The 26,608-nt window shown below is 52.6% G+C and overlaps 1 protein-coding gene across 2 annotated transcripts; it reads right to left on the reverse strand.

Annotated features, from left to right (window-relative positions):
- Positions 1–1,428: 1,428 nt before the first annotated feature.
- On the reverse strand, positions 1,429–26,608 carry LOC140406536 (splicing factor 1-like). Of its 2 annotated transcripts, none has more exons than XM_072494540.1 (10): positions 26,381–26,608; positions 20,296–20,427; positions 15,345–15,420; positions 9,738–9,890; positions 9,159–9,248; positions 8,157–8,340; positions 5,937–6,052; positions 4,544–4,651; positions 2,881–3,059; positions 1,429–1,672 (listed from the first exon to the last, which is right to left on the reverse strand). In XM_072494540.1, the coding sequence occupies exons 1-10, from the start codon at positions 26,439–26,441 to the stop codon at positions 1,449–1,451; spliced, it is 1,323 nt and encodes a 440-aa protein (XP_072350641.1). In that variant the 5' UTR covers positions 26,442–26,608; the 3' UTR covers positions 1,429–1,448. The 2 variants fall into 2 exon arrangements, with proteins under 2 accessions (XP_072350641.1, XP_072350640.1); XM_072494539.1 differs by having other exon boundaries at positions 2,881–3,077.

Consider the following 26,608-nt stretch of genomic DNA (forward strand, 5'->3'; position numbering starts at 1 on the left):
TCCCTTCTTTGAGAGGAAACAGCCCCGGCTTGTTCAATCTTTTCTGATCGTTATGATCGCTCACTATAATCCTGGAGGATGATCCTTTTAGATTTCTTTTTGCACTTTCTCCAGTGCCTCAATATAAAAAGCCGATCGGAGCAATTCGCATGTCCACAGTCGCCATGCAAATATTGAACCCACTCTCCAGGCTGTGTTAGTCACTTAGAAAATGGCCGCAGTGAAATGCCTCCCGAGACCTGGGGTATTATCTTGGACAGTGGTCAGCCTGTGGTCTCCTTTTCACCCCCCACCAAGGCTGCAGTCCCTCAGGCTCGAGGATGACTTGCTTCCACTCCGGGAGGTCCTTGTAGCGTTTCCTCTGCCCTCCTAGTCATCGTTTTGCCATTGCGGAGCTCGGGAGTCGAGCAGTAGTTTCGGGAGTCTTGTCTCGGGCATGTGGGCAACGCGACCCGCCCATCGCAGCTGGTCGAGGGTGACCAGTGCCTCGATACTGGGGATATTGACCTGGGAGGGGGCGATCACGGTGGGCACGCCTATCCTGCCAGTGGATTTGCAGGATTTTGCGGAGGCAACGTTGGTGATATCTCTCCAAGGATTTGAGGTGTCTGTTGTACATTGTCCATGTCCGTGCTTCTGCTGCATACAGGAGGGTGGGGGACCACGGCTGCTCTGTAGACCATGAGCTTGGTGCTGCGTTTGAGGTCTCGGTCTTCGAATACGCTGTTCCTCAGGCGCCCGAAGACTGCACTGGCGCATTGGAGTCGATGCTGGATTTCATCGTCAATGCTTGCTCCCGAAGTCTGGGAAACGGCCCACATTGTCCAGGGGCTCACCGTACATCTTGATGGTCGGGCGGGGGGGTGGGGTTTATGCAGCAGGAGGGGGCTGGGGGAAGAACCTTTGTTTTCCGGATGTTTAGTCTGAGGCCCATTCTCTCATAAGCCCCGGTGAATGTGTCGATGATGCTCTGGCCTAGAGAAGTCGGAGGCTGAACAGTTTCCCGCTTGTCTGGTAGGTTGGCCCCACGCCAGCGGGGAGCTTCAAGGTGAGGGGGCGGTGGTGTTGCTGCGAGGAAGATGGGAGGATGACGCAGCCCTGCCTGACCCCGTTTTCCACCCGTAGCAGGTCTGCGGTGGTTCCGTTGGTGAGGATCTCGGCTTGCGTGTCATCGTGGAGCAGGCGGAGACGGATTTCTGCGGGCACCGCGAATTGGAGGAGGATTTGTATCACAGGGAGGTAAACTGCACCTGCCCCGGGTTCGTACCGAGAGGGAAGAGAAGGTAAAATGCAGCTGCCCTGGTTTGATATTAAACGTTGTTCAGTTTCCCAATCTCAAAAGGACCCCCAGGCACACGGGGAAAGGAACAGGGGCAGACAGCAAGCTGGAGGTGCTTCCTGTATCGTACCCCACTCCCGCTTTCCAAACCCCCCCACAGCCTTCTCACTTACTCATAGCCGGATGCACGGGTAGGTGACCCTGGTTCATCGGAGGCGGCGGCGGCTGCATCCAAGGCGGCGGCGGCCCGTTGGGGTTGTGGGAGAGTGGGTGCCCACTCATGTTGGGCATCAGCGGGGGGAAGCCTGGGTGCGGCCCGCCGGGGCCGCCGTGCATCCCGTGGTACGGTCTGTTGCCGTCCGAAGGCCCGGAGCTCATCCACGGAGGTCTGTTCTGCAGAGAGAGACAGAGAGAGAGTCAAGATTTGCAACCTGGCAGCTTTGTCCCTCACTGCTGCCCCACCCCCCCTCGGCAATGTCCACCGCCAGACAGACAGTCGTCGAGGGCACCCCCCCCACCGACTGCGCAAACCTATCCCCGTCGTTTGCGAATTAATTTAACTCTTTCGCTGCTGGTTGGGGCTGATGCAGCTGAAGGTGGCATATCGGGCGCACCCTCACAAAGGCGAGGATGAGCCGGCTCTTTGAGTGGGTAGAAGAGGTGTGGGAACGTTGCCGGGGGGGGGGGGGGGGGGGGGGGGCGCAAACCACGTTCATATGTTTTGGTCCTGTCCAAAGCTGGAGGATTACTGGAAGGAGTTTTTTAGGGTAATCTCTAAAGTGGTGCACGTGAAGCTGGACCCGGGCCCCCGGGAGGCCGTATTCGGGGTGTCGGACCAGCCGGGGTTGGAAACGGGCGCGGGAGGCAGATGTTGTAGCCTTCGCCCCGTTGATCGCCCGAAGGCGGATCCTGCTGGGATGGAGAGCAGCCTCTCCACCCAGTGCCCTGGCGTGGCGGGGGGGGGGGGGGGGGGGGGGGGGGAGACCTGCTGGAATTCTTGACTCTTGAGAAGGTCAAATTTGAACTGAGGGGAAGGATGGCGGGGTTCTACAATTCATGGGCGTTATTCATTCTGCACTTTCGAGAACTGGGTAACATCGAATGTTAGTTGTGGGGGGGGGTGGCTGAGAGGGGGACTGTGTGTATAAATGGTGACTATGGGCGATTCCTGACTCCTTTTTGTCATTTGTTTATGTTAACATGCGGACTAAAGTCTGGTGGGAGGATGGGATTGTTGTTATTGATATGGGGATTGACATATTCGTTACTGATTATAGTTTATTGTTGGGTGTACATTTTGGAGAAAATGTGAAAAAGGAGAATAAAAAAAAATATTTTTTTAAAAACTCTTTCGCTGCTGCTCCGGCTCCGCGGCAAAGCGCCTTGGGGGCATGTTTGGTCAGAGGTGCAATGGAGAGACACCAATCTCCATTAAACTGGGTCACAGGTCAGATCGTCAACACACGACGACAAAGAGATAAGCCGACACGCCACCCGTCCACTGAGACCGTGCAACCGTGCCTCAGCGAGCTGTGCCTTCAGCAAGAGAGAAAACAGGGTGGGGTTGGGGAGGGGGGCAGGGAAGGAAGCCCCTCACTCACTGGGAGTTGCTGCTGGTTGCTGACAGGTCCGGTGGTCCGCGGCATGGTCTGCTGCGTGGAGCTCGGGTGGGCCGAGGACGACGAGGCGGGGGACCGGGGCTTCTCCCAGCTCGGCCATCAGCGACAGGTACTCCTTGTCCATTCGCGCTTTGTCTTGAGCCGACTGCGGGTCTCCCGGCCTGTTGAACGAGGCCCCACTGCAAGGGGTGAGCCATGCAGCAGGGAGAGACCAGGTTAAATAACCGGCGACTGCAGCTCGCTCAATTCCCGGGAAGCCTCAATCCAACAAACGCGCGCGCTCTCCACCGACAAGAGATAAGAAACTAGGAGCAGGAATGGGCAATTCCCCCCTCCCCACCGAGCCCACTCCCCTATTCAACACCACCATGGCTAATTTCCTTTTGGCTCCCACTTTCCTGTCCATTCTCCATAACCCTTCAAACCAGGGCGGCACAGTGGTTAGCACTGTTGCCTCACGGCGCCGAGGTCCCAGGTTCGGTCCCGGCTCTGGGTCACATTATCCCCGTGTCTGCGTGGGTCTCGCCCCCACAACCCAAAGATGTGCAGGGTAGGTGGATTGGCCGCGCTAAATTGCCCCTTAATTGGAAAAAAATAATTGGGTATCTTCAAATAACCTTCAACCCCATTACTAATTAAAAATCTGTCTATCCCCTCCCTAGATTTACTCAATGGCCAGGCATCCACCGCACCCTGGGGCAGCAAATTCCAGACTCACAACCCTTTGGGAGAAGTAATTTCTCCTCATCGACATAGAACATACAGTGCAGGAGGCCATTCGGCCCATCGAGTCTGCACCGACCCACTTAAGCCCTCACTTCCACCTTATTCTTATGACCCATCCTAACCTTTTTCAGACACGAGGGGCAATTTATCATGGCCACTCCACCTAACCTGCACATCTTTGGACTGTGGGAGGAAACCGGAGCACCCGGAGGAAACCCACGGGGACACGGGGAGAATGTGCAGACTCCGCACAGACAGTGACCCGAGCCGGAATCGAACCTGGGACCCTGGCGCTGTGAAGCCACAGTGCTAACTACTGTGCTACGTCATCTCGGTTTTAAATCTGCTGCCCCTTATCCTGAGATTATGGCCTCTCGTTCTCGAATGCCCCAAAGCAAACATCCGCTCCACCTCTACTTTATCCATACCGTTTATCATCTTGTGTGCCTCAATTTGATCTCCCCTCATTCTTCTAAATTCCAGAGTATCGGCATTAACTGTTCAATCTCTCTTCATACGGCAAACCCCTCATCTCTGGAATCAATCTAGTGAACCTCCTCTGAACTGCCTCCAATGCCGCTACATCTCTCCTCAAATAAGGGGACCAAAACTGTGCACACTACTCCAGGTGCGGCCTCACCAATGCCGTGTACAGTTACAACACTTCCTTACCTTTATACTCTATTCCTTTAGCTGCAACGGCCAAAATCAATTTAACTTCTTTATTGCTAGCTGTACCTGCAAGCTAGTTTTCCAACAAAAACTCTCACACCAGCTCCTCACTGACACGTTTTATGACCCACTGGTGACAAACAACCCCCAATAACGGTGTCCACCGCTACCGGAACCCATCGTCTAAACCCTCAGCGATTCTCTATCTTCTCCGACAATCGGGGGTGTCAAAGAATAAGCGACTGACCTGGAGAATTTGCAATCGGAAGCAATGTGCCCGGCCCCACCGCACTTGGTGCAAAGCGTCGTGTTGGTGATGCTCCGTGGCTCAGTGCTCTGCCACGGTCTCAGTATCCTGCAGCGAAAAGACAAGTCACGTCAAAAACAATTCACCTTCCGGGGAGCAATCATCCAAGCTGACCGCGGGATGCCTGGCAAGGGAAAACGAGCAAACGGCTTTGCGGGTGCAGGCTGGCTGCTGGATTTCCCATTGTGGCATGGTGGCACAGTGGATAGCACTGCTGCCTCACAGCGCCAGGCATACGATCCCGGCCTTGGGATGACTGTGTGTGGAGTTTGCACGTTCTCCCAGTGTCTGCGTGGGTTTCCTCTGTCATGTGAGAGCACCTTAAGAAATGGATGTTTATCAAATAGCTGCAGTGGATGTACCTTTAAGAAATGGATGTTTATCAAATAGCTGCAGTGATGTCAGAGTGTGGGTGGCGCTGGATTGTGACTCTGCTTTTACTTTCGCTTTGAGCAAAAAAAAGCTGGTGTGTGTCGTGTGTTTTAGATTAGTTTTCAGAGTTGAAGAGGCTGCAGTCACAGCGAGAAGGTGCATTGATCTCTCTCTGCAATCTAAAGACCGCCTCTTTGGGGCATTTGAGGATTTCAAAGTAATACCTGTTTCTGTAGAGAATTTAAACCTGCTGTCTTTCTGTAAAAAGGGTCTTTGGATGTTGTGAGGAAAGTTATGAAGGAATAGTTGTTAAGATGTTTACTGGATTCGTAAATAAACATGGTTTTGTTTTAAAAGTACTTTAGATCTCTGTTGCATCACGCCTGTAAAGTGGGCCCGTGTGCTCGCCATAACCACAATCTATTTGAAGTTGTGGGGCAGGTTAACTCCACAAGACATTTTGGTGTTCTCTAAACCCTGGCCCATAACACCTCCCACAGTGCAAAGTGGTGCAGGTTAGGTGGGGTCACGGGGATAAGGCCGAGGGGGAGTGGGCCGAGGTCGGGTGCTCTATCAGAGGGGCCGGTGCACACACGATGGGCCGAATGGCAACCTTATCCATTCTAGGAAGTCTATGGATTGTACAGCAGTATCTGCACTTCCAAAAAGTCTATTTGGTCAGGCGCAGGCACGCTGGGATGTGCTGAGGTCCCGTCCAGATCGAGTGGTTGAAATGGGAAATTGTTCAATACGTAGGCTGGTCAAAAACAAATCCAATCCTAACCAGCCTGTGGTTGGGGGCCGTCAGCCAGAGGGGGAATAACCCACCATTTCTTTCATGATCAATCAAACGGTGTGCTTTCAGGAACAGTTGACACTGCGCTCCAGGGGTCTGTTTGGGGGGGGGGGGGGGGGGGGGGGGGAGACGACACCCCCAGCGCGCCACAGTACTGCAGCTTACCTGTTGTCATCCTCTCGCAGAGTGCCGTTCAGGCGAGCCAGCTCTCTCAGCTGCATCTTCCGAAGGTCGTTCTGATCCTCGGGGGTTTCAATCCCCTGCTTCAGGATACCGCGGATCTGCAGGAGACAAGAAACAGAGCTGTAGCCTTGCCCAGCACCTTCTCCTGTTCCGTCCTCAGCCATCGCACGTTACCAACAGTTAAAGACCAAGTTTTAAAACAATAAATTTAGAGTATCCAATTTTTTTTCCCTCCAATTTAGCGTGGCCAATCCACCTAGCCTGCACATCTTTTTGGGTTGTGGGGGCAAAACCCACGCAAACACGGGGAGAATGTGCAAACTCCACGTGGACAGTGACCCCGGACCGGGATTGAAATCGGGTCCTCGGCGCAGTGAGGCAGCAGTGCTAACCCACTGCGGCACCGTGCTGCCCCGTTAAGGACCAAGTTACCGCCACCAGGGCAGATTCAGGACAGCAGAAACATTCTCCGGAGAGATTTCTCCAGCCACGTGGCTTGTGAAGGCCTTTGGAGTCCAACTCCCAGCTTGTCTCACTCCTGTTTCAATCAGATGCGGTCAACGGAGAACGGGAGTCCTTAACATTCCTTTCAATCCGATAAAACAAAACTGTGCATTTGTATGCGTGTGCTGGACATTAAAAGATTTAGGACTCAATCTCTCTGCAGTGGGCCGGATCTCGAATAACGACGAGTCCAAATACAGGAGGGAGATAGAGAACCTAGTGGAGTGGTGCAGCGACAACAATCTCTCCCTCAATGCCAGCAAAACTAAAGAGCTGGTCATTGACTTCAGGAAGCGAAGAGTCGTACACGCCCCTGTCAGCATCAACGGGGCCGAGGTGGAGATGGTTGACAGCTTCAAATTCCTAGGGGTGCACATCACCAAAAATCTGTCCTGGTCCACCCATGTCGACGCTACCACCAAGAAAGCACAACAGCGCCTATACTTCCTCAGGAAACTAAGGAAATTCGGCATGTCCACAATGACTCTTACCAACTTTTACAGATGCACCACAGAAAGCATCCTATCGGGCTGCATCACAGCCTGGTATGGCAACTGCTCGGCCCAGGACTGCAAGAAACCTCAGAGAGTCGTGAACACCGCCCAGTCCATCACACAAACCCGCCTCCCATCCATTGACTCCGTCTACACCTCCCGCTGCCTGGGGAAAGCGGGCAGCATCATCAAAGACCCCTCCCACCCGGCTTACTCACTCTTCCATCGGGCAGGAGACACAAAAGTCTGAGAACGCGCACAGCTTCTTCCCCGCAGTTACTAGACCCCGGAATGACCCTATTATGGACTGAACTGATCTCTTCACACATCTTCTCCACTGAATAGTACTACACTCCGGATGCTTCAGCTGATGCCCGTGGTCCTATGTATTTACATTGTGTATTTTATGTTTGCCCTATTATGTATTTTATGTTCGAGTACGGAATGATCTGTTTGACTGCAGGACAATACTTTTCACCGTACCTCGGTACACGTGACAATAAACCAATCCACCCGTCCGTCGCACCTCAATGCACTTCAGGCGAGAGACGAGAAACTTACAGGATACTGTGAGGCCCGGATAGAGTGGACGTGGAGAGGATGTTTCCACCTGTAGGAAAAACTAGAAGCAAAGGACACCATCTCAGACTGAAGGGACGGTCCTTTAAAACAGAGATGAGGAGGAATTTCTTCAGCCAGAGGGGGGGTGAATCTGTGGAACTCTTTGCCGCAGAAGGCTGTGGAGGCCAAATCACTGAGTGTCTCTAAGACGGAGATAGATAGGTTCTTGATTAATAAGGGGGTCAGGGGTTATGGGGAGAAGGCAGGAGAATGGGGACGAGAAAAATATCAGCCATGATTGAATGGCGGAGCAGACTCGATGGGCCGAGTGGCCCAATTCTGCTCCTACGTCTTACGGTCCAAGACTGTCTCGAACCAGGGGGCACCGTTTCAGAATAAGGGGTCGGCCATTTAAGAGTGAGACGAGGAGAAATTTCAGACGGTGGGGAACCTTTGGAATTAATCCTCTGCCCCAGAGGCTGTGTACGCCGAGCACGATAAGATCTCTACACATTGAAAACATCAAGGGGCAAGGGACGGCACAGGACACACAACACCCCACCCACAGGTTTGCGAGCTGGCGGTACCCACAGGAGCGGTTCCGCGGCAGGACGAACGGTCTATTTCGGCGGAGGTGCCCTACCTGTTCTACTGCTTTTTTCACATTCTCCATGGTGTTTGCCGTGACCAGCGCGTGTAGTGGCTCATCCTCCCCTGGAAGCATCTGTCCGTCCTTGCGGCCCACCTTCCCCTCCTTCACTGACCCTTTGCCGCGGATCATGATTTTGGCGTTGCACTCTTTCTCGATGTTCTTCAGTGTGTTGCCTCTGAAAGAGAGGGAGAGCGAGTGAGCGTGAAGCAAGGGTGGCCAGGGTCACAAACCTCCCGGAGCACTCGGGGACGAAGGGGCAGCTTGCACCCCAATGAACAATAAGGCACAGGAACAGGCCCTTCGGCCCTCCAAGCCCGTGCCGACCATGCTGCCCGTCTGAACTAAAATCTTCTACACTTCCTGGGTCCGTATCCCTCTATTCCCATCCTATTCATATATTTGTCAAGATGCCCCTTAAATGTCCCTATCGTCCCTGCTTCCACTACCTCCTCCGGTAACGAGTTCCAGGCACCCACTACCCTCTGCGTAAAAAACTTGCCTCGTACATCTCCTCTAAACCTTGCCCCTCTCACCTTAAACCTATGCCCCCTAGTAATTGACCCCTCTACCCTGGGGAAAAGCCTCTGACTATCCACTCTGTCTATGCCCCTCATAATTTTGTATACCTCTATCAGGTCGCCCCTCAACCTCCTTCGTTCCAGTGAGAACAAACAGAGTTTATTCAACCTTTCCTCACAGCTACTTAACACTCTTTTCGCGCCTGGAGAACGTGCGTCAGGAGCTCTGGGGGACTGTGCAGCAGGAAATTCGGGAGGGCACGTGACTGCAGTCCATTGGTAGCGAAGCACTTGCCAACATTTCAGCAACATGAAAAGCTCATCTTGCTCTCTTTTCTCTTTCACAGCAGGAGGGGGCACCCTCACCTCACACGCCTGTGCCTACACCTTGCGGAAAGACCGGGGACCGTTTGTTCACCGCCCCCTCCCCCCCCCCCCCCCCAACAAAAGCAAGGTCGGAGTCAGCCTCGGTTACCTGGGTCCGATCAGGAGTCCGACAAAGTTTATTTCTGGATATTCGTCCTGTGGGATCATCACTTTGTCGCTCACACGCGTGGCTGGCGGCCTGCGGGAAAGGAACGGAAGATTTAATAGCCTGTCCGAGGCAGCCGGGGAAGGGTTGACAACAGCACAGGCCCCCCCCCCCCCGCAAAAGGCTCAGCGACACATCACAACGCAGCCAACAGCTTAATCTGGAATCCTGTTTCACGGTTTCCACACACACACACACACATCCAAACTCAGCCTCGTTTTAAGAAAAAACAGTTCGACGCCCCGGTCCCGCTCTCTCTGACACACGAGAAGCATCTTTGTTGACACAAAGCAAACTGCCATCGCGATCACAGCGATTTTGCAGCTTTCCCCCTGAAAAGCATCCTTCGCAATCGCAATCGCCGACCCGTCATTAATACCATTCACTGTCCCGTGCGGCCTCGCGCTCAGGCCCTCACAAGGCAATCGAGATTTTAACTTCCTTACTTGGATGAGCCCCGTGGCGCTGTTACACCGGAAGCCGCGTTTTATTATTATTATTTTTTTTTATAAAACAACTCACTTGTAATCGGCCGGTGGTTTGAAGTCAGGATTGAGGGCGATCATCTCTTGAATGAGATTGTGTCTCTCCTCTTCCAGTTTCTTCCGAGTTCTGAACTCACGGGTGTTGAGCCTCTTGCCCTCGCTGTTGTAGATGGGCTCAGGAGAGGGAGACCTGTGCAGGGATCACAAAGCGTCACCACCACCTCACTCGTCACCCCATGCATCTTAAGCCATTCTATTACACCTATTTTTTTAATAATATAAATATCCAAAATAAAGCAACTCCCACTACCCTTTCCTAATTCTCTCGTCACCTTTTCTCCCCCCACCCTCCCCCGGAGATGGGTTACCTTAGGTTTTAAACGCCGGAGACAGACACCTAGATGAGGAAGTTGTTGTTAACCTGAGCTGAAAGTGGCGTTTCTAAACAGTTGTAGACGGCAATTAACATTCAGTGCTCACACCCACACTGTATGGCTGAAGAGGTAGTAAAACTATATTAAGCTTAAGCAGATTTTGAATTGTACTAAAGGCTGTGGAGAGGGAATTAATGAGACAGATTGCAATCAGGTAACACGTTTATACATTATCAATACCAGCTGGTGGTCAAGTTCAAGACTCCTCTTGTTGACTGGAGCAACATCAAAAACCCCAACGGACACCCCTCGCCAAATTGTTCAAATCTGCGCGCACACACAGGGATGCGCTGGGAGCGAAGCTCACTCGCTGAACAGGCCAGGTACAAAAACGTTCGGCATTCCCATTAATTCCCTGTGCGCTGGGAGCGAAGCTCACTCGCTGGAGTCCACCGTCCACCCCCCCCCCCCCCCCCCCCGTACACAGCTGTGGCGGGCGACACACACCGAGCTGTGCAACGGTGAACAGCAAACCCAGCTGACGGTGGATCCTTGAAGCCTTCGTTAAGAGACAGAGCTTGTGGTCTGGCACGGAGGAACAAAGTCTGATGGCCCTAGGCCAATAGCAACCCCGCCCCCCCCCGCCGATGTCTGCGGTCATGATTCGGCGTTGTAGGAGCATTACTCACCCACCTTGTGCAAAGAACCCCTCAGCCCGACGCCGATATATACAGTTGGGGGGGGGGGGCACTGGCTCAAGTTGGAGGTTGGACTGTTGCCGTTTAAAGAGCCAGTCAGTAAAAATAACTCGAGAGGTGTACAGGTTAATGAAGCACAAACTGAACTGTCACGCGTGACTGCCGAGATACCTGAACAGGCCAGGTACAAAAACTATTCCCTGTGCGCCGTCCTCCCCAGAGTACCCCGCCCTGGATTCAAGGTTCATCAATCTAAAGAATGGAAAATAACCCCCCCCCCCCCACGGGAGAAGAGCAAACAATTTCAGCTCCGCCGAGAGGCGAATACCCGGCGGGCGGATCAGCGCATCGGGTCACCCCCACCGGCCGTCACTCAGCTCAGAGGTCTAGTACGGGCAAGGGTTTATTTCCCCCCCTCAACAGTTGGAAATTTAGGGTAGGAAGACCCTTTGCACCGCGCCTTCAAAATCGGGGGGGGGGGGGGGGGGAACATGCTCCCTGCTCGAGGCCTCGTCAGCCGCACTAATTTTCCACCCAGCCTGTGCACAGTCAGGGGGAAAGACGTCCCAAACGGGGCGGAATTGACCCCGGGAACGACGTGTGCCAGCTGCTGCCGCGGTAACGGCAGCAAAGGTCTCCCCCCCCCCCACCCCGCCCCCTCCCGTTTTGCTCCAGTGGTTTTTGATCTTTGAACACAGACCCAGTCAACAAGAAGCACGTGCATGCGCGCATGATTTTCTCTCTCTCTCTCTCTCACCCCACCCCCAGAGGGAATCGGGATCGGAAGGATCTGTTCGACGCTTTGGCAAGGAAGGGCGAGTGCTGTCTTTTTCTCTGCGGCAACCTGGTCAGGAGGCAGGGCGAAGTGCTTCGATTTCACCTCGCTCTAGGAGTTTACAATTCTACCAGCAATAATGTTAAACCTGCACAGAACTCATCGTAAATAATATACTAAAACAGAAGAAGAAAAAAAAAAAAAAAAAAGGATTTCGGCTGACTGACGCGTGCTTCACACTGGGAAGTTAAGAAAAGGAGTTATTCAAAAAGACACTTAAATGGCCTTTTCCCGCTTCTTCAGGCACCGACAGAGGGGGTTGCAGCCCCTTCTCCTGGACTTACTCAACTAGTTCTGCTACTTCTCAAAGCGGATTCTGTGCTAAAGAGACATGTTAAGTCTTGCTAGCAGTCCCGGACTGCTTCACTCCCCTCTCTCTTTTCCCCCATTCGTGTACACGAGTAAATGAATTCTCTTTTTTTTTTTTAAATTGGAGCTTCTTTGCCAAACCTTGCACTACAGGCATGGATCCCATACGCCGCACCTGTAAACTCTTGCTATTAGTTTACACTAAATATAAATTCCTAAAGAGGGTTTTGAAAAAGGAGTCAACACAGCTTTGCCAGTTTTCATTAGAGGACACGGGGGGTGGGGGGGGGTTGGTTTATAGGTCAATAAATGCACCGTTAAACATTTGAATCTCATAAACAAAGGCCTCGGCATTCCTGGGGTTGCAACGAGTGGTCTTCGACTGAAATTAAGACACGTTACAGCAACCGACTGAGATTAATTTGCTCTGTCGCGGTTTCAAATCTACCTGCTCCCGGGTTTACCCCCAGATGCTCAAGCTGTCGAGCGGAGTCCAATCAGACGGAAAGCGAAACCTTTGGCACGCATTTAAGAGGAACGCAGCTACGTCGTGGCAACCCCAAGAACCGAGGCACCTTTCCAGACAGCTTACTAGTTAACAAGTCATCACTTCGAGTTCCATAGACTGAAGCTGTTGGGACAAGTGCCGTCTCCAACTTAACTTGTGCGGCTTCAACGGAATCCAAAATTTTGTCTTTAAAAAAAATATTATTAAGAGACTGTCGAAGTACTAAATGGTCATGGGTAGGATTACAAAATGGAAAACGTTATCAGTGTGCTGGGAACAGCCAACACCTGGTCCTGCAGCCAGCCATTTCAGACCTGTTTTTAATCCCCACAAAATCCTGGTCTACATGCGGGTCGACCCGGAGAGTTCACTTTCTTGTCCTGCTGTCGGCAGCTGCATTCAAATAGCCCCCCCCACACACACACCTCCAAACACAGCAGAATACCCCAGGTTACTCTATCTGTAATGAGGTCACTTCAACACCAAGACTTAATTCATCGAGGAAGTCTTTTAACCTGCTGCAACGGGACTAACTGATCTTGGAAACTAAGCCTCTTTTTTCCCCTCTGCTGCAGAAGGCATCGACTCTCTGGTGGGGAGCAGACGGGATGGGATTTGGGGGGGGGGACTCTATCCGGTTACACCTCGCCCCTAATGGCCACTGCTCAATGTGTGGTTCCAGGTTGCGCGCTGTCAGGAGGTTTACGAAGGACACCACCTCTGGATACCGAGCGGGAGCTTCCACCCCCCCCCCCCCCCCCCCCCCCCAAGCGACTCTCGAAGACCCAACCCAGCTGGCTCAACACCAGCCATCTCTACCCAGCGAGCGAGGGAGGAGATCTCAACGCGCCCACGAGAGTGCGAGCCCGGAAGCGGAAACCCGGGAGACATCTCGGGGTACCCCCGCGTCAGGGGAAAGTACTCATCGGACAGAAATTGTCCTGGTGCGCTTGCTTCGGTGACGGGTGCCTTTACTGACCGGGACACACACACACACACACTGCGGTGCAACAATCCGCCCCAAACCCTGGCTCTCTCTTCTCCCAATTTAACGACTAAAATAGGTGGGCTGACAGGACCAGTGGGTATTCTGAACAATCGCAGCATTATTGACTGTTGACATGCAAAGAGAGGGAGTCAGTACAAGATAGCAGGCGTTTTTTCCTCTTGTTAATACAAACCAAATTAAAAAACCTCATTTACTCATTAAAAACTTATTTTTAACAGTTTAACAACTACTGGTGGACAGCTGTGGTCACTTCCTAACATCACTGAAATTAAAAAGTGGCAGCAAGTCAAAAGGTTGGGGGAAAGGGGATACATTTTCAACAAGTCAGAAGGTTGAATCAAAAGCAGCACAGGAGACTGTTCAAACTACGATGGGATTGACGTCTTTGTTCGATGGAAAATAAATGCGTTAAATAAGCAAATGGAGCACAAAATAAATTCTGCGTTACATCGACTGCTCAGAAAGGTTCCCAAGCAGACCACGATCCACCATGCACCGATGTCGAGCACAGGCTACCAAACACACTTGGAAATGAGATGGCAGAGGACGTCGCGAGGTTTAGTTTGGTGAACAGTATCGGGTGCGGGAAGCACGGTCACAAGTCGGATCACGTCAGGATAGCGAGTTCACGGTTAACGATCGCCGAGCGAGCAGGAGCGGCTCTCCTGCGCCGTGGCGGCAATTAAACCCCACGGGCCTCCTCCTAAACCCAGCCGAGGGGAGCTGGGCTCACTCGCACAACCGGCCAACTCCCAAGGCAAAGTCAACCCCTTTTTAAAATTAAAGTTGTTCGATAAGAGACCCTCCAGCCTGGGGTGGAGTTTAAAGAGCCAATTAATGCTACTGTTGAACGATGGCAAAGTTCAAGGTTTGTCAGGACAGGAGCCCTGGACTGCCAGCCACACCTTCCCACCCCGGGGGTTTTGCCTCATTGACAGTGGCACTCGGGGGGGGGGGGAGAGGAGGAGGGATGTCCGGGTTCTGCTTAGGGAACTGCGCTTTCCACTGTGGTTGCTGCACAACCAGATAGGCCGTTGGGACACAGCAGATGCAAAGGGGGAATTAGCCAAATTCAACTTTTATCAATTCACTGTTTGCTGTATAACCTCTGGGAGCGCTGAGCACCGAGGGGGGGTTGGCAAAACATTCACTGAAGCCGTGAGCGAATGAATGGCCTCGCGCCGGCACATTTGCCACACGGTCACCTCAAATTGACAAAACTGAATTAATTGGGATAAATCAGGGGTGTCCTAAATTTGAGAAGACTGCAGCCACCCTAAGGCAAACACGGGCTTAATCTTTTGCCGCCCCCGAGGGAGTTGAAATACGGGATAAGAGATGGTCACACAGGAAGGGTCTGCGGTGAGTGAAGAGAGGTGAAGTGAGTGAGAAAGAGAGGGGGGGGCCTCAACGATGCACTATGAAACTGCCAAGCGTACACAAGGTGGCAAAGCAAGGACACCGAGGGGGGGGGGGGGGGAAAACGCAGGCAGACTGGTCTGCGGCTAGCCAGGGAGAGAAAAAGAGAGAGGCTGCCGGGGTGCGACCCACATGCTACCAATTGCCGGGCTCCTGAACTATCCTGCCCCTCGAAAGAAGAAATAAAAGCTACAAACGGAGACCACAGCTGTCCCTGAACCCGGGTTCCATTTTTAAAAAAATTATTAAAAAAATGTAAAATCAAATCATTAAAACCTTTTAGTCTCAAGAGAATCAAATAAATAAATGTAACCGGTGACCATTTCCATTCCTGTACTGAAAACAGCGTCAAGGTGAAAGTATACCATACACATTAGGAGATTAACCAACTCCAATAATAATAAAAAAACCACATCACACATTTCTTATGCGATGACACCAAGTATTGAAAAGGAAAATTGTTACTGTCAGCTGGTTTAAAACTTTCCCAACCTGTCCTCAGGGTTTGGGGGGATACCGAGATCTCCAGTACGCAGTTTGCGGGTCAGGTCTTCAATCTGTAGTTGCACTGGAAGAAACCAGGTTAGGAAAGAAAGGACACGGAAAAGAAAAGTTACATAAATTCTCAAATGGTTATGAAAACACAGCACGGAGCTTTGGAGGCACAGTGCCGTGAACGTTTCACACACACGCACACACACGCACACACAAAAAGAAAACCGCATCAACATTTGTCAATAAATAAAAACAAGATATCAGTAATGAAATTAAGGCACCAAATTTTGAACACAATCCTAACACAGGGTATTTAAGACACGTGCTCTGTAAAGAGTGTTAAAAACAAAACAATATTACCACTAGCAACATTCATATTAGGGTTGCCACAATAGCAAAACAATTTGCGTTATAAAGTATGAATTTTAACTTCCAAGTCATTAAAAGTCTGTTGCTCCTTCGGGGGCTGCAAGAATTGCCTGACATTTGTGGTTAAGACAGGTTAACGTTAGCACCCCCCCCCCCTCCTCAGGGAGCAAAGGCTGAAAGGCCCCGCCGTTCGGAGACCAATTTATTTGTTCACATGCACCCCCCCCCTCCCTCAACCCCCAATTTCCAAACGGCTCAGAATTAAGTTTGCGAACGGCCCCAGCCGGGGAGCCCTCCGCAGCGGGGAGACGGGATCCTGGACCACGCTAACCCTGATTCGCCCGGCAGATCAGGACTCCGAGGCTGCGCGATACTTACACAGCCGTGCTGCCCATCCAAACTCTACTGGAATGTTTCAATATTCCGATATTGAATATATCGGTTTCAATTCGAGAGCGCGGTACAAGTGGAATCTGCCATTTTTAACTTAACCCTCGAGATATTAAACCTGGCAACATCGCGCAGCAATAAAACAAGAGAAACCTTAGGAAGGCTACGGGGTGGGAGGTGATGAACGTGCTTCGCTCGGCGGGGAAAGGAAACACAATCCATCGACTCAACCTCTGCAAAGCATCGGAGAAACGTTGCCATTTTTGCAGGCACAGTTTCAAATCTCGGAAACCCAGGCCGGGCAGCAGACACAGGTTACTGATCCGCGCCGATGTGAATTCACCGCCACCCTGCCGCACAAGACAGGACCCCATTCTGCCGCTGGTCCACAATGTCAACACGGAGAGAGGCGCGTTTCAGTGTGCTAACTAACCGGGGACGGAGGCGGGAGAGAAAGCCCTCCCTGCGCAGCAAGTCACACACACACACACAGACTGACCGGGTCACCAATGGTCACCGTGGGGTGGACTGTCCCCACCGGTACTTAGGTCACTGTTTGAATCTGGACGGCGCTGTGGTCAGGGGAGCCTATTGCAAGTTTGATTTTGGACATCCCAAACCGTCCAGAAGCAGGAAGCGCCCCATTTACATTTCAGCATCAAAGGGTGGACACGGTTGGAGTACGTCAACAAGTAGCTGTGAGTTGACTAGAATCTCTTATTTTACACGTGCTGCTCTATGGGCTGAGTTGAATTTTACAAACAGGAGCTGCAGACTTAAGCAACGAGCAGCATCCAGCCCAGCTGAACAGCCGGTTCTGTCAATCGGCAGGTTGGGTTAAGGATCTCGGGAGAACTTCCCACAATTGCACGCTCAGCCATCCACCTTCAGGAGTTGCCGGGATAAGTGGCTGGAGGGCAAGTGGACAGCGGGGGTGTGGGGGAAATTGGCCGATCAATTATTGATCAGAATTTGCAATTCTGAGGGCAGCACGGCGCCGAGGTCCCAGGTTCGAACCCGGGTCACTGTCCGTGTGGAGTTTGTGCATTCTCCCAAGCGTTTGCGTGGGTCACACCCCCACAACCCAAAGATGACCGGGGTAGGTGGATTGGCCGCGCTAAATTGCCCCTTAATTGGGATAAGAATTGGTACTCTAAATTTATAAAATTTTTTAAAAGAACAGTGAAAGAGAACGCAAGCTGGGGGCACCCTGCTCCGACCCACTCAGCATTTGAACAAGGGGACAGTGCATTTGGGCGTTAATGTTTACAAAATGGCTGACTGGGGAAGGGCGGGGGGGGGGGTTCATTAGAAGGCAGGGGTTGGGACTTTCTTTTTCAGAGCCCCTAGATCTTTGGGGCATGCCAATTAAGGGGTGGACGTGATACAAGCAATTATGAATCGTATCCATTCGACAAGAACATGCAACGGAACAAAACGGAGACCAGCCCACACTACAGCAGAATTCTCCGCAACCAGAGCCATTCGCGTTACTCAATAACTCTCTCCACGATTCAAGACATCTTGCACACTGGCTGCTTGAAGGAAACTTCCCCCATTCACAATCAAATAGCTAGGCAGCCAGCTTACAGTTAACACATGTAGGAGGCCTCAGCTCCCCCAATCCCGGACCTGTATCGAGGATTCACCCCTGCACCCAGGAACAGGTAAACAGCCGATCCAACCCCAACGTTTCCCAAGTGACCTTGAAATCTCGAGGGACGGAGCGGGGAAGGGAGGGTTCAGCGAGAGGAAAGTTCCCTTCAATGAAATTGCTGAGATCAGGAAACGTGCGGAGCCGGTTGGAAATACGACTGCAGTTAATTGGCTCCACTGTAGTAAAACAAATATGATGTTGGCCAAGTAGCCTGTTTATCACAGAAACGCAGCTGGAAGATTCACAGTGCGGTCGATTTACAGCCGCTTAAGCTACACGCTTTTGGAATTTATCCCTCCAGTGGCCACTGTTTTCAGTGAGAGTTAGAGCATCGAGAGAGAGTGAGAGAGAGACACAGGGAGAGAGAGAGAGAGAGACAGGGAGAGAGAGAGAGAGAGACAGGGAGAGAGAGAGAGAGAGAGACAGGGAGAGAGAGAGAGAGAGAGACAGGGAGAGAGAGAGAGAGAGACAGGGAGAGAGAGAGAGAGAGACAGGGAGAGAGAGAGAGAGAGACAGGGAGAGAGAGAGAGAGAGACAGGGAGAGAGAGAGAGAGAGAGACAGGGAGAGAGAGAGAGAGAGACAGGGAGAGAGAGAGAGAGAGACAGGGAGAGAGAGAGAGAGAGACAGGGAGAGAGAGAGACAGGGAGAGAGAGAGAGAGACAGGGAGAGAGAGAGAGAGACAGGGAGAGAGAGAGAGAGACAGGGAGAGAGAGAGAGAGACAGGGAGAGAGAGAGACAGGGAGAGAGAGAGAGAGAGAGACAGGGAGAGAGACAGGGAGAGAGAGAGAGACAGGGAGAGAGAGAGAGAGAGACAGGGAGAGAGAGAGAGAGAGAGACAGGGAGAGAGAGAGAGAGAGACAGGGAGAGAGAGAGAGAGAGACAGGGAGAGAGAGAGAGAGAGACAGGGAGAGAGAGAGAGAGACAGGGAGAGAGAGAGAGAGACAGGGAGAGAGAGAGAGAGACAGGGAGAGAGAGAGAGAGACAGGGAGAGAGAGAGACAGGGAGAGAGAGAGAGAGACAGGGAGAGAGAGAGAGAGACAGGGAGAGAGAGAGAGAGACAGGGAGAGAGAGAGAGAGACAGGGAGAGAGAGAGAGAGACAGGGAGAGAGAGAGAGAGACAGGGAGAGAGAGAGAGAGAGAGACAGGGAGAGAGAGAGAGAGAGAGACAGGGAGAGAGAGAGAGAGACAGGGAGAGAGAGAGAGAGACAGGGAGAGAGAGAGAGAGAGAGACAGGGAGAGAGAGAGAGACAGGGAGAGAGAGAGAGAGACAGGGAGAGAGAGAGAGACAGGGAGAGAGAGAGAGACAGGGAGAGAGAGAGAGACAGGGAGAGAGAGAGAGACAGGGAGAGAGAGAGAGACAGGGAGAGAGAGAGAGACAGGGAGAGAGAGAGAGACAGGGAGAGAGAGAGAGACAGGGAGAGAGAGAGAGACAGGGAGAGAGAGAGAGACAGGGAGAGAGAGAGAGACAGGGAGAGAGAGAGAGACAGGGAGAGAGAGAGAGAGACAGGGAGAGTGAGAGTTAGAGCGTCGAGAGAGAGACAGGGAGAGTGAGAGTTAGAGCGTCGAGAGAGAGAGACAGGGAGAGTGAGAGTTAGAGCGTCGAGAGAGAGAGACAGGGAGAGTTAGAGCGTCGAGAGAGAGAGAGGGAGAGTGAGAGACAGAGAGAGCGAGTGCACGAGATTGTGAGAGTGAGTGCAAGAGATTGTGAGAGAGTGAGTGCAAGAGATTGTGAGAGTGAGTGCAAGAGATTGTGAGAGTGAGTGCAAGAGATTGTGAGTGACTGTGAAAGAGAGGGAGAAAGCTGGGGCGGCGGGATTAGCGGTAAATCTCGACGTGTTGTTGAAGGATCTGCCATTGTCACTTAATGCAGACGCCACCTTGATGCCGTGCGTCACACTCATCCTCAGGAAGGCAGACTCTGCTCCCGCGTGCAGCGTTGTCACTCGGTTCACTTGTCCAGCAGTCCGTGTGGACCAAGGGACAACTCAAGCCAGCAAGCGCCCTTCAGTTTCATGGACATTGACCCCCTCGCTGCGTCCTGCAAGCTCGAGGATGCCCTCTGCAAAATCTGGACAGGCAGAATCGAGAACCGTACATTTGGATGTTTTTATTGCTCCCATGCGCCACAGTCCGATCAGCTAAGTGAGCATTTCCCAATGCCCCCTGTTCAAGCTGGCCGAGACCCCTAGTGACAACACCTCGGTCGAATCAAACAGCTTGGCTCTACAGAACACTACATTCGTTTGCAAAGTTAGGTTAAAAACATCCTGTTTCACATCTGTAAAAGCAGAAGCTACAAGCATCAGAAATAAGGTGGCAACGGAAGGAATCTCACCAAGTGGTAACTAATTATTGTGGCATCCCCAATATATTCAATAACTCGAATGAGATTACAATATTACACACCGCAACTTTAATATCTTCTGTACATGAACATTGCAGCACACGCCTCTCTTAAGATGATTTTTGTGAAGACGTGGATTATCTATTAGAGATGGCAGACAGAGAGCGGGACTGCTCCGAACCCTTACCGATATAAGCACGCTCCTGATCCCGCGTCAGTCCCGGTGGGATCACAGTCGGCATTCCAGGGATCACCGTCTTCTGATCCGAAGTCTCATTGCTCCAGCGACTCCGCTTCCTCCTCTTCTGTCCAAAGTCATCTTTTGGGGAAATGGGACAAAGGCAGGAAAAGGTCAGAGCGACGGCACGCACACAGACACGCCCGAGCACCGGCAGAGAATTGTGCGAAACATTAGCCCATCAAAACGTTTTGATCTACAACTGCTCGGAGGCCAGTGGAGTACATGTATTGCGCCACTGGAGTGAGGCCGTCCACCTCAAACCCGGCCAGCGGAAATGAGACCGGCGTTTTGCAATGACGTGCCTTGCGACGATTCCCCATTCCTCCAACACGGAAGGAAGGTGGCAGCTTCTGGGATTCCTCACGGAGTGTGGCAGGGGCCGGGTGCTGAGCCACAGGAAGGCCTGAAGCCCGCTCTCTCCCCCCCCCCCCCCCCCACCATGTTCCAGAATTCACCTAGTTTGTGCAGCACAATGTCGACAAGGGGCTTCCACTTGTGAGTATGTGAGTGTGGGAGGAGGGGGTCGAACCTAGGGGGCGTGACGGGTTTACATTGAGAAACCCTTGGTCCGGGGTGAGGGACGACAGCTTGACATGTTTACATTGAGAAAACATGTTTACATTGAGAAAGGGGGCTGGTTTAGCACGCTGGGCTAAATCGCTGACTTTTAAAGCAGACCAGCAGCACGGTTCAATTCCCGTGCCGGCCTCCCCGAACAGGCGCTGGAATAAGGCGACTAGGGGCTTTTCACAGTAACTTCATTGAAGCCTACTCGTGACAATAAGTGATTTTCATTTTCCAGAAACCCTGGTGGCGGGAGAGGGAAGAGCGCCGCCCTCGCTGCGGGAAGCCTGGACTGCAGCGTGACATGTTGATTCATAGAATTTAGTGCAGGAGGCCATTCGGCCCATCGAGTCTGCACCGGCTCTTGGAAAGATCACCCTACCCAAGGTCCACACCTCCACCCTATCCCCATAACCCAGCAACCCCACCCAGCCCAGTGACCCCACCCAACACTAAGGGCAATTTATCATGGCCAATCCACCTAACCTGCACATCTTTGGACTGTGGGAGGAAACCGGAGCACCCGGAGGAAACCCACGCACACACGGGGAGGAGATGCAGACTCCGCACAGACAGTGACCCAAGCCGGAATCGAACCTGGGACCCTGGAGCTGTGAAGCGATTGCGCTATCCACAATGCTACCGTGCTGCCCCTGCTGACATTGAGAAACCCTGGTGGCGGGAGAGGAAATAGCGCCGCCCTCGCTATGGGAAGCCTGGACTGCAGCGGGAGGTCGAGACTGCGTCATGACCCCTGGCCGGGGGAGGGCGCCGCCCTCGTGGCGGTAGGCCAGTACTGCAGCGTGACATGTTTACATTGAGAAACCCCACGGGGGAGGGCGGCGCCCTTGTGGCGGTAGGGCAATACTGCAGCACATGTTTACATTGAGAAACACCCGACGGGGAGCGGCCCTTCGGCCCTCCCAAGCCCGTGCCGACCATGCTGCCCGACTAAACTACAATCTTCTACACTTCCTGGGTCCGTATCCCTCTATTCCCATCCTATTCATGTATTTGTCAAGATGCCCCTTAAATGTCCCTATCGTCCCTGCTTCCACCACCTCCTCCGGTAGCGAGTTCCAGGCACCCACTACCCTCTGTGTAAAAAAACTTGCCTCGTACATCTACTCTAAACCTTGCCCCTCACACCTTAAACCTATGCCCCCTAGTAATTGACCCCTCTACCCTGGGGAAAAGCCTCTGACTATCCACTCGGTCTATGCCCCTCATAATTTTGTAGACCTCTATCAGGTCTCCCCTCAACCTCCTTCGTTCCAGTGAGAACAAACCGAGTTTATTCAACCGCTCCTCATAGCTAATGCCCTCCATACCAGGCAACATTCTGGTAAATCTCTTCTGCACCCTCTCGAAAGCCTCCACATCCTTCTGGTAGTGTGGCGACCAGAATTGAACACTATACTCCAAGTGTGGCCTAACTAAGGTTCTATACAGCTGCAACATGACTTGCCAATTCTTATACTCAATGCCCCGGCCAATGAAGGCAAGCATGCCGTATGCCTTCTTGACTACCTTCTCCACCTGTGTTGCCCCTTTCAGTGACCTGTAGACCTGTACTCCTAGATCTCTTTGACTTTCAATACTCTTGAGGGTTCTACCATTCACTGTATATTCCCTACCTGCATTAGACCTTCCAAAATGCATTACCTCACATTTGTCCGGATTAAACTCCATCTGCCATCTCTCCGCCCAAGTCTCCAAACAATCTAAATCCTGCTGTATCCTCTGACAGTCCTCATCGCTATCCGCAATTCCACCAACCTTTGTTTCGTCTGCAAACTTACTAATCAGACCAGTTACATTTTCCTCCAAATCATTTATATATACTACAAAGAGCAAAGGTCCCAGCACTGATCCCCGTGGAACACCACTGGTACACAGCCCTCCAATTAGAAAAGCATCCTTCCATTGCTACTCTCTGCCTTCTTTGACCTAGCCAGTTCTGTATCCACCTTGCCAGCTCACCCCTGATCCCGTGTGACTTCACCTTTTGTACTAGTCTACCATGAGGGACCTTGTCAAAGGCCTTACTAAAGTCCATATAGACAACATCCACTGCCCTACCTGCATCAATCATCTTCGTGACCTCCTCGATAAACTCTATCAAGTTAGTGAGACACGACCTCCCCTTCACAAAACCATGCTGCCTCTCACTAATACGTCCATTTGCTTCCAAATGGGAGTAGATCCTGTCTCGAAGAATTCTCTCCAGTAATTTCCCTACCACTGAAGTAAGGCTCAACGGCCTGTAGTTCCCGGGATTATCCTTGCTACCCTTCTTAAACAGAGGAACAACATTGGTTATTCTCCAGTCCTCCGGGACATCACCTGAAGACAGTGAGGATCCAAAGATTTCTGTCAAGGCCTCAGCAATTTCCTCTCCAGCCTCCTTCAGTATTCTGGGGTAGATCCCATCAGGCCCTGGGGACTTATCTACCTTAATATTTTTTAAGACACCCAACACCTCGTCTTTTTGGATCTCAATGTGACCCAGGCTATCTACACACCCTTCTCCAGACTCAACATCTACCAATTCCTTCTCTTTGGTGAATACTGATGCAAAGTATTCATTTAGTACCTCGCCCATTTCCTCTGGCTCCACACATAGATTCCCTTGCCTATCCTTCAGTGATGTGGAGATGCCGGCGTTGGACTGGGGTGAGCACAGTACGAAGTCTTACAACACCAGGTTAAAGTCCAACAGGTTTGTTTCGATGTCACTAGCTTTCGGAGCGCTGCTCCTTCCTCAGGTGAATGAATTAGCTAGTGACATCGAAACAAACCTGTTGGACTTTAACCTGGTGTTGTAAGACTTCGTACTGTATCCTTCAGTGGGCCAACCCTTTCCCTGGCTACCCTCTTGCTTTTTATGTACGTGTAAAAAGCCTTGGGATTTTCCTTAACCCTATTTGCCAATGACTTTTCGTGACCCCTTCTAGCCCTCCTGACTCCTTGCTTAAGTTCCTTCCTACTTTCCTTATATTCCACACAGGCTTCGTCTGTTCCCAGCCTTTTAGCCCTGACAAATGCCTCCTTTTTCTTTTTGACGAGGCCTACAATATCTCTCGTTATCCAAGGTTCCCGAAAATTGCCGTATTTATCCTTCTTCCTCACAGGAACATGCCGGTCCTGAATTCCTTTCAACTGACACTTGAAAGCCTCCCACATGTCAGATGTTGATTTGCCCTCAAATATCCGCCCCCAATCCATGTTCTTCAGTTCCCGCCTAATATTGTTATAATTAGCCTTCCCCCAATTTAGCACATTCATCCTAGGGCCACTCTGATCCTTGTCCACCAGCACTTTAAAACTTACTGAATTGTGGTCACTGTTCCCGAAATGCTCCCCTACTGAAACATCTACCACCTGGCCGGGCTCACTGTCTACATATTGTTTTAAGAAGCCCTCCTGGATGCTCCTTACAAACTCCGCCCCGTCTAAGTCCCTGGCACTAAGTGAGTCCCAGTCAATATTGGGGAAGTTGAAGTCTCCCATCACCACAACCCTGTTGCTTTTACTCTTTTCCAAAATCTGTCTACCTATCTGCTCCTCTATCTCCCGCTGGCTGTTGGGAGGCCTATAGTAAACCCCCAACATTGTGACTGCACCCTTCTTATTCCTGATCTCTACCCATATAGCCTCACTGCCCTCTGAGGTGTCCTCCCGCAGTACAGCTGTGATATTCTCCCTAACCAGTAGCGCAACTCCGCCACCCCTTTTACATCCCCCTCTATCCAGCCTGAAACATCTAAATCCTGGAACGTTTAGCTGCCAATCCTGCCCTTCCCTCAACCAGGTCTCTGTAATGGCAACATCATCATAGTTCCAAGTAGTAATCCAAGCTCTAAGTTCATCTGCCTTACCCGTAATACTTCTTGCATAAAACATCTGCACTTCAGGCCACCAGACCCGCTGTGTTCAGCAACTTCTCCCCGTCTGCTCTGCCTCAGAGCCCCACTGTCCCTATTCCTCCATCAATGCTCTCACCTTCCGACCTATTGCTCCCGTGCCCACCCCCCTGCCACATGTTTACATTGAGAAACCCCTGACGGGGAGAAGGACGCCTCCCTCGTGGCGGTAGGCCAGTACTGCAGCGTGACATGTTTACATTGAGAAACCCAAACGGGGGAGGGCGCCACCCTTGTGGCAGTAGGCCAATACTGCAGCGCATGTTTACATTGAGAAACCCCTGACGGGGAGAAAGACGCCGCCCTCTTGGCGGTAGGCCTGTACTGCAGCGTGACATGTTTACATTGATAAACCCCTGACGGAGCGAAGCACGCCGCCCTCGTGGCGGTAGGCCAGTACTGCAGCGTGACATGTTTACATTGATAAACCCCTGACGGGGAGAAGGACGCCGCCCTCGTGGCGGTAGGCCAGTACTGCAGCGTGACATGTTTACATTGAGAAAACCCCGACGGGGAGAAGGACGCCGCCCTCGTGGCGGTAGGCCAGTACTGCAGCGTGACATGTTTACATTGAGAAAACCCCGACGGGGAGAAGGACGCCGCCCTCGTGGCGGTAGGCCAGTACTGCAGCGTGACATGTTTACATTGAGAAAACCCCGACGGGGAGGACGCCGCCCTCGTGGCGGTAGGCCAGTACTGCAGCGTGACATGTTTACATTGAGAAACCCCTGATGGGGAGAAGGACGCCGCCCTCTTGGCGGTAGGCCTGTACTGCAGCGTGACATGTTTACATTGATAAACCCCTGACGGGGAGAAGGACGCCGCCCTCGTGGCGGTAGGCCAGTACTGCAGCGTGACATGTTTACATTGAGAAACTATGGTGGTGGGAGAGGGAAGAGCGCCGCTCTCGCGGCGGGAGGCCGGCACTGCAGCGTGACATGTTGACGCACATTTTCCTCACAGACCTAAAGCTGCCCAAATTGGGAATACGCCCGGGTGAGAACCCACCATCCAGAGCCCCGCCGCACCTCATGTCGGCGGCTAAGCGGGTCCGGCATCGCCGCCACAAGATGGCGGCCGCGACGGGGAGACGCCGAGCAGGGAAGGGGCGGGGCCAGCCAAGGGAAGGCCCCCCCATTCCATTCCCATTGGCCGGCAGTCGAACCAGACAGCTCCGGAGTCCGCCCCCATTGGCCTCGGCGCCCGTCAATCAGAGGCCGGCGCCCGTCAATCAGAGGCCGCCGCCCCCCCCCCCCACTGGCCGCCGCGCCACGTCGCTCGAGGCCGGTCTCGCTGCCCATTGAAAGCGCGCCACGTCATTCAGAGGCGTGACAATGGGAGCCGGGCAGAGGGCGGGACCTCCCCTTGACCGCCCCGCCCCTCATTGGACCCGCGCCCCGTCAGTCCAGGCGGGCTGCAGGCTGCCATTGGTCGGGGCGCCCGTCCGTCAAGCGGGCCGGAAGTGCGTGGTCATTGATTGACAGTTGGGGAGCTGCCCGCGGCCCAAGCGGCCGCCCATCCCCCCCGCGCCTCACCCTCACCTCTCTCCCGCGGTGCCTGACCGAACGAAGACATCATGTAGAAGCGGCCCGGCTCCTCCATCGGTGAGCAGTGCTGGCGACTTTCTTAATTTATCGTTTTGTTTCTTTTCTTCCCCCTTTATGGGTTGGGCTGGGCCGTGTCGCGGACTCGGACGCTCGCTCCTTTCTGTCTCGCTCGCTTCACTCGACCTCGAGCATGGCGGCGGAATAGGCCGGAGGCTGACTGCG

This window comes from Scyliorhinus torazame, unplaced genomic scaffold (assembly GCF_047496885.1).
Source record: "Scyliorhinus torazame isolate Kashiwa2021f unplaced genomic scaffold, sScyTor2.1 scaffold_594, whole genome shotgun sequence".
In the NCBI taxonomy this organism is placed as follows: domain Eukaryota; kingdom Metazoa; phylum Chordata; class Chondrichthyes; order Carcharhiniformes; family Scyliorhinidae; genus Scyliorhinus; species Scyliorhinus torazame.

Bases quoted from the DNA above. Each gene is read 5' to 3' on its own strand.
- LOC140406536 (XM_072494539.1), bottom strand. From the start codon at position 26,441: ATGGAGGAGCCGGGCCGCTTCTACATGATGTCTTCGTTCGGTCAGGCA. The intron at 9,249-9,737 runs GTGAGTTGTTTT...CCTTTCCCGCAG, and splicing joins AAACCACCGGCCGATTACAA to GCCGCCAGCCACGCGTGTGA. The intron at 4,652-5,936 runs GTAAGCTGCAGT...TTTTCGCTGCAG, and splicing joins CTGCGAGAGGATGACAACAG to GATACTGAGACCGTGGCAGA.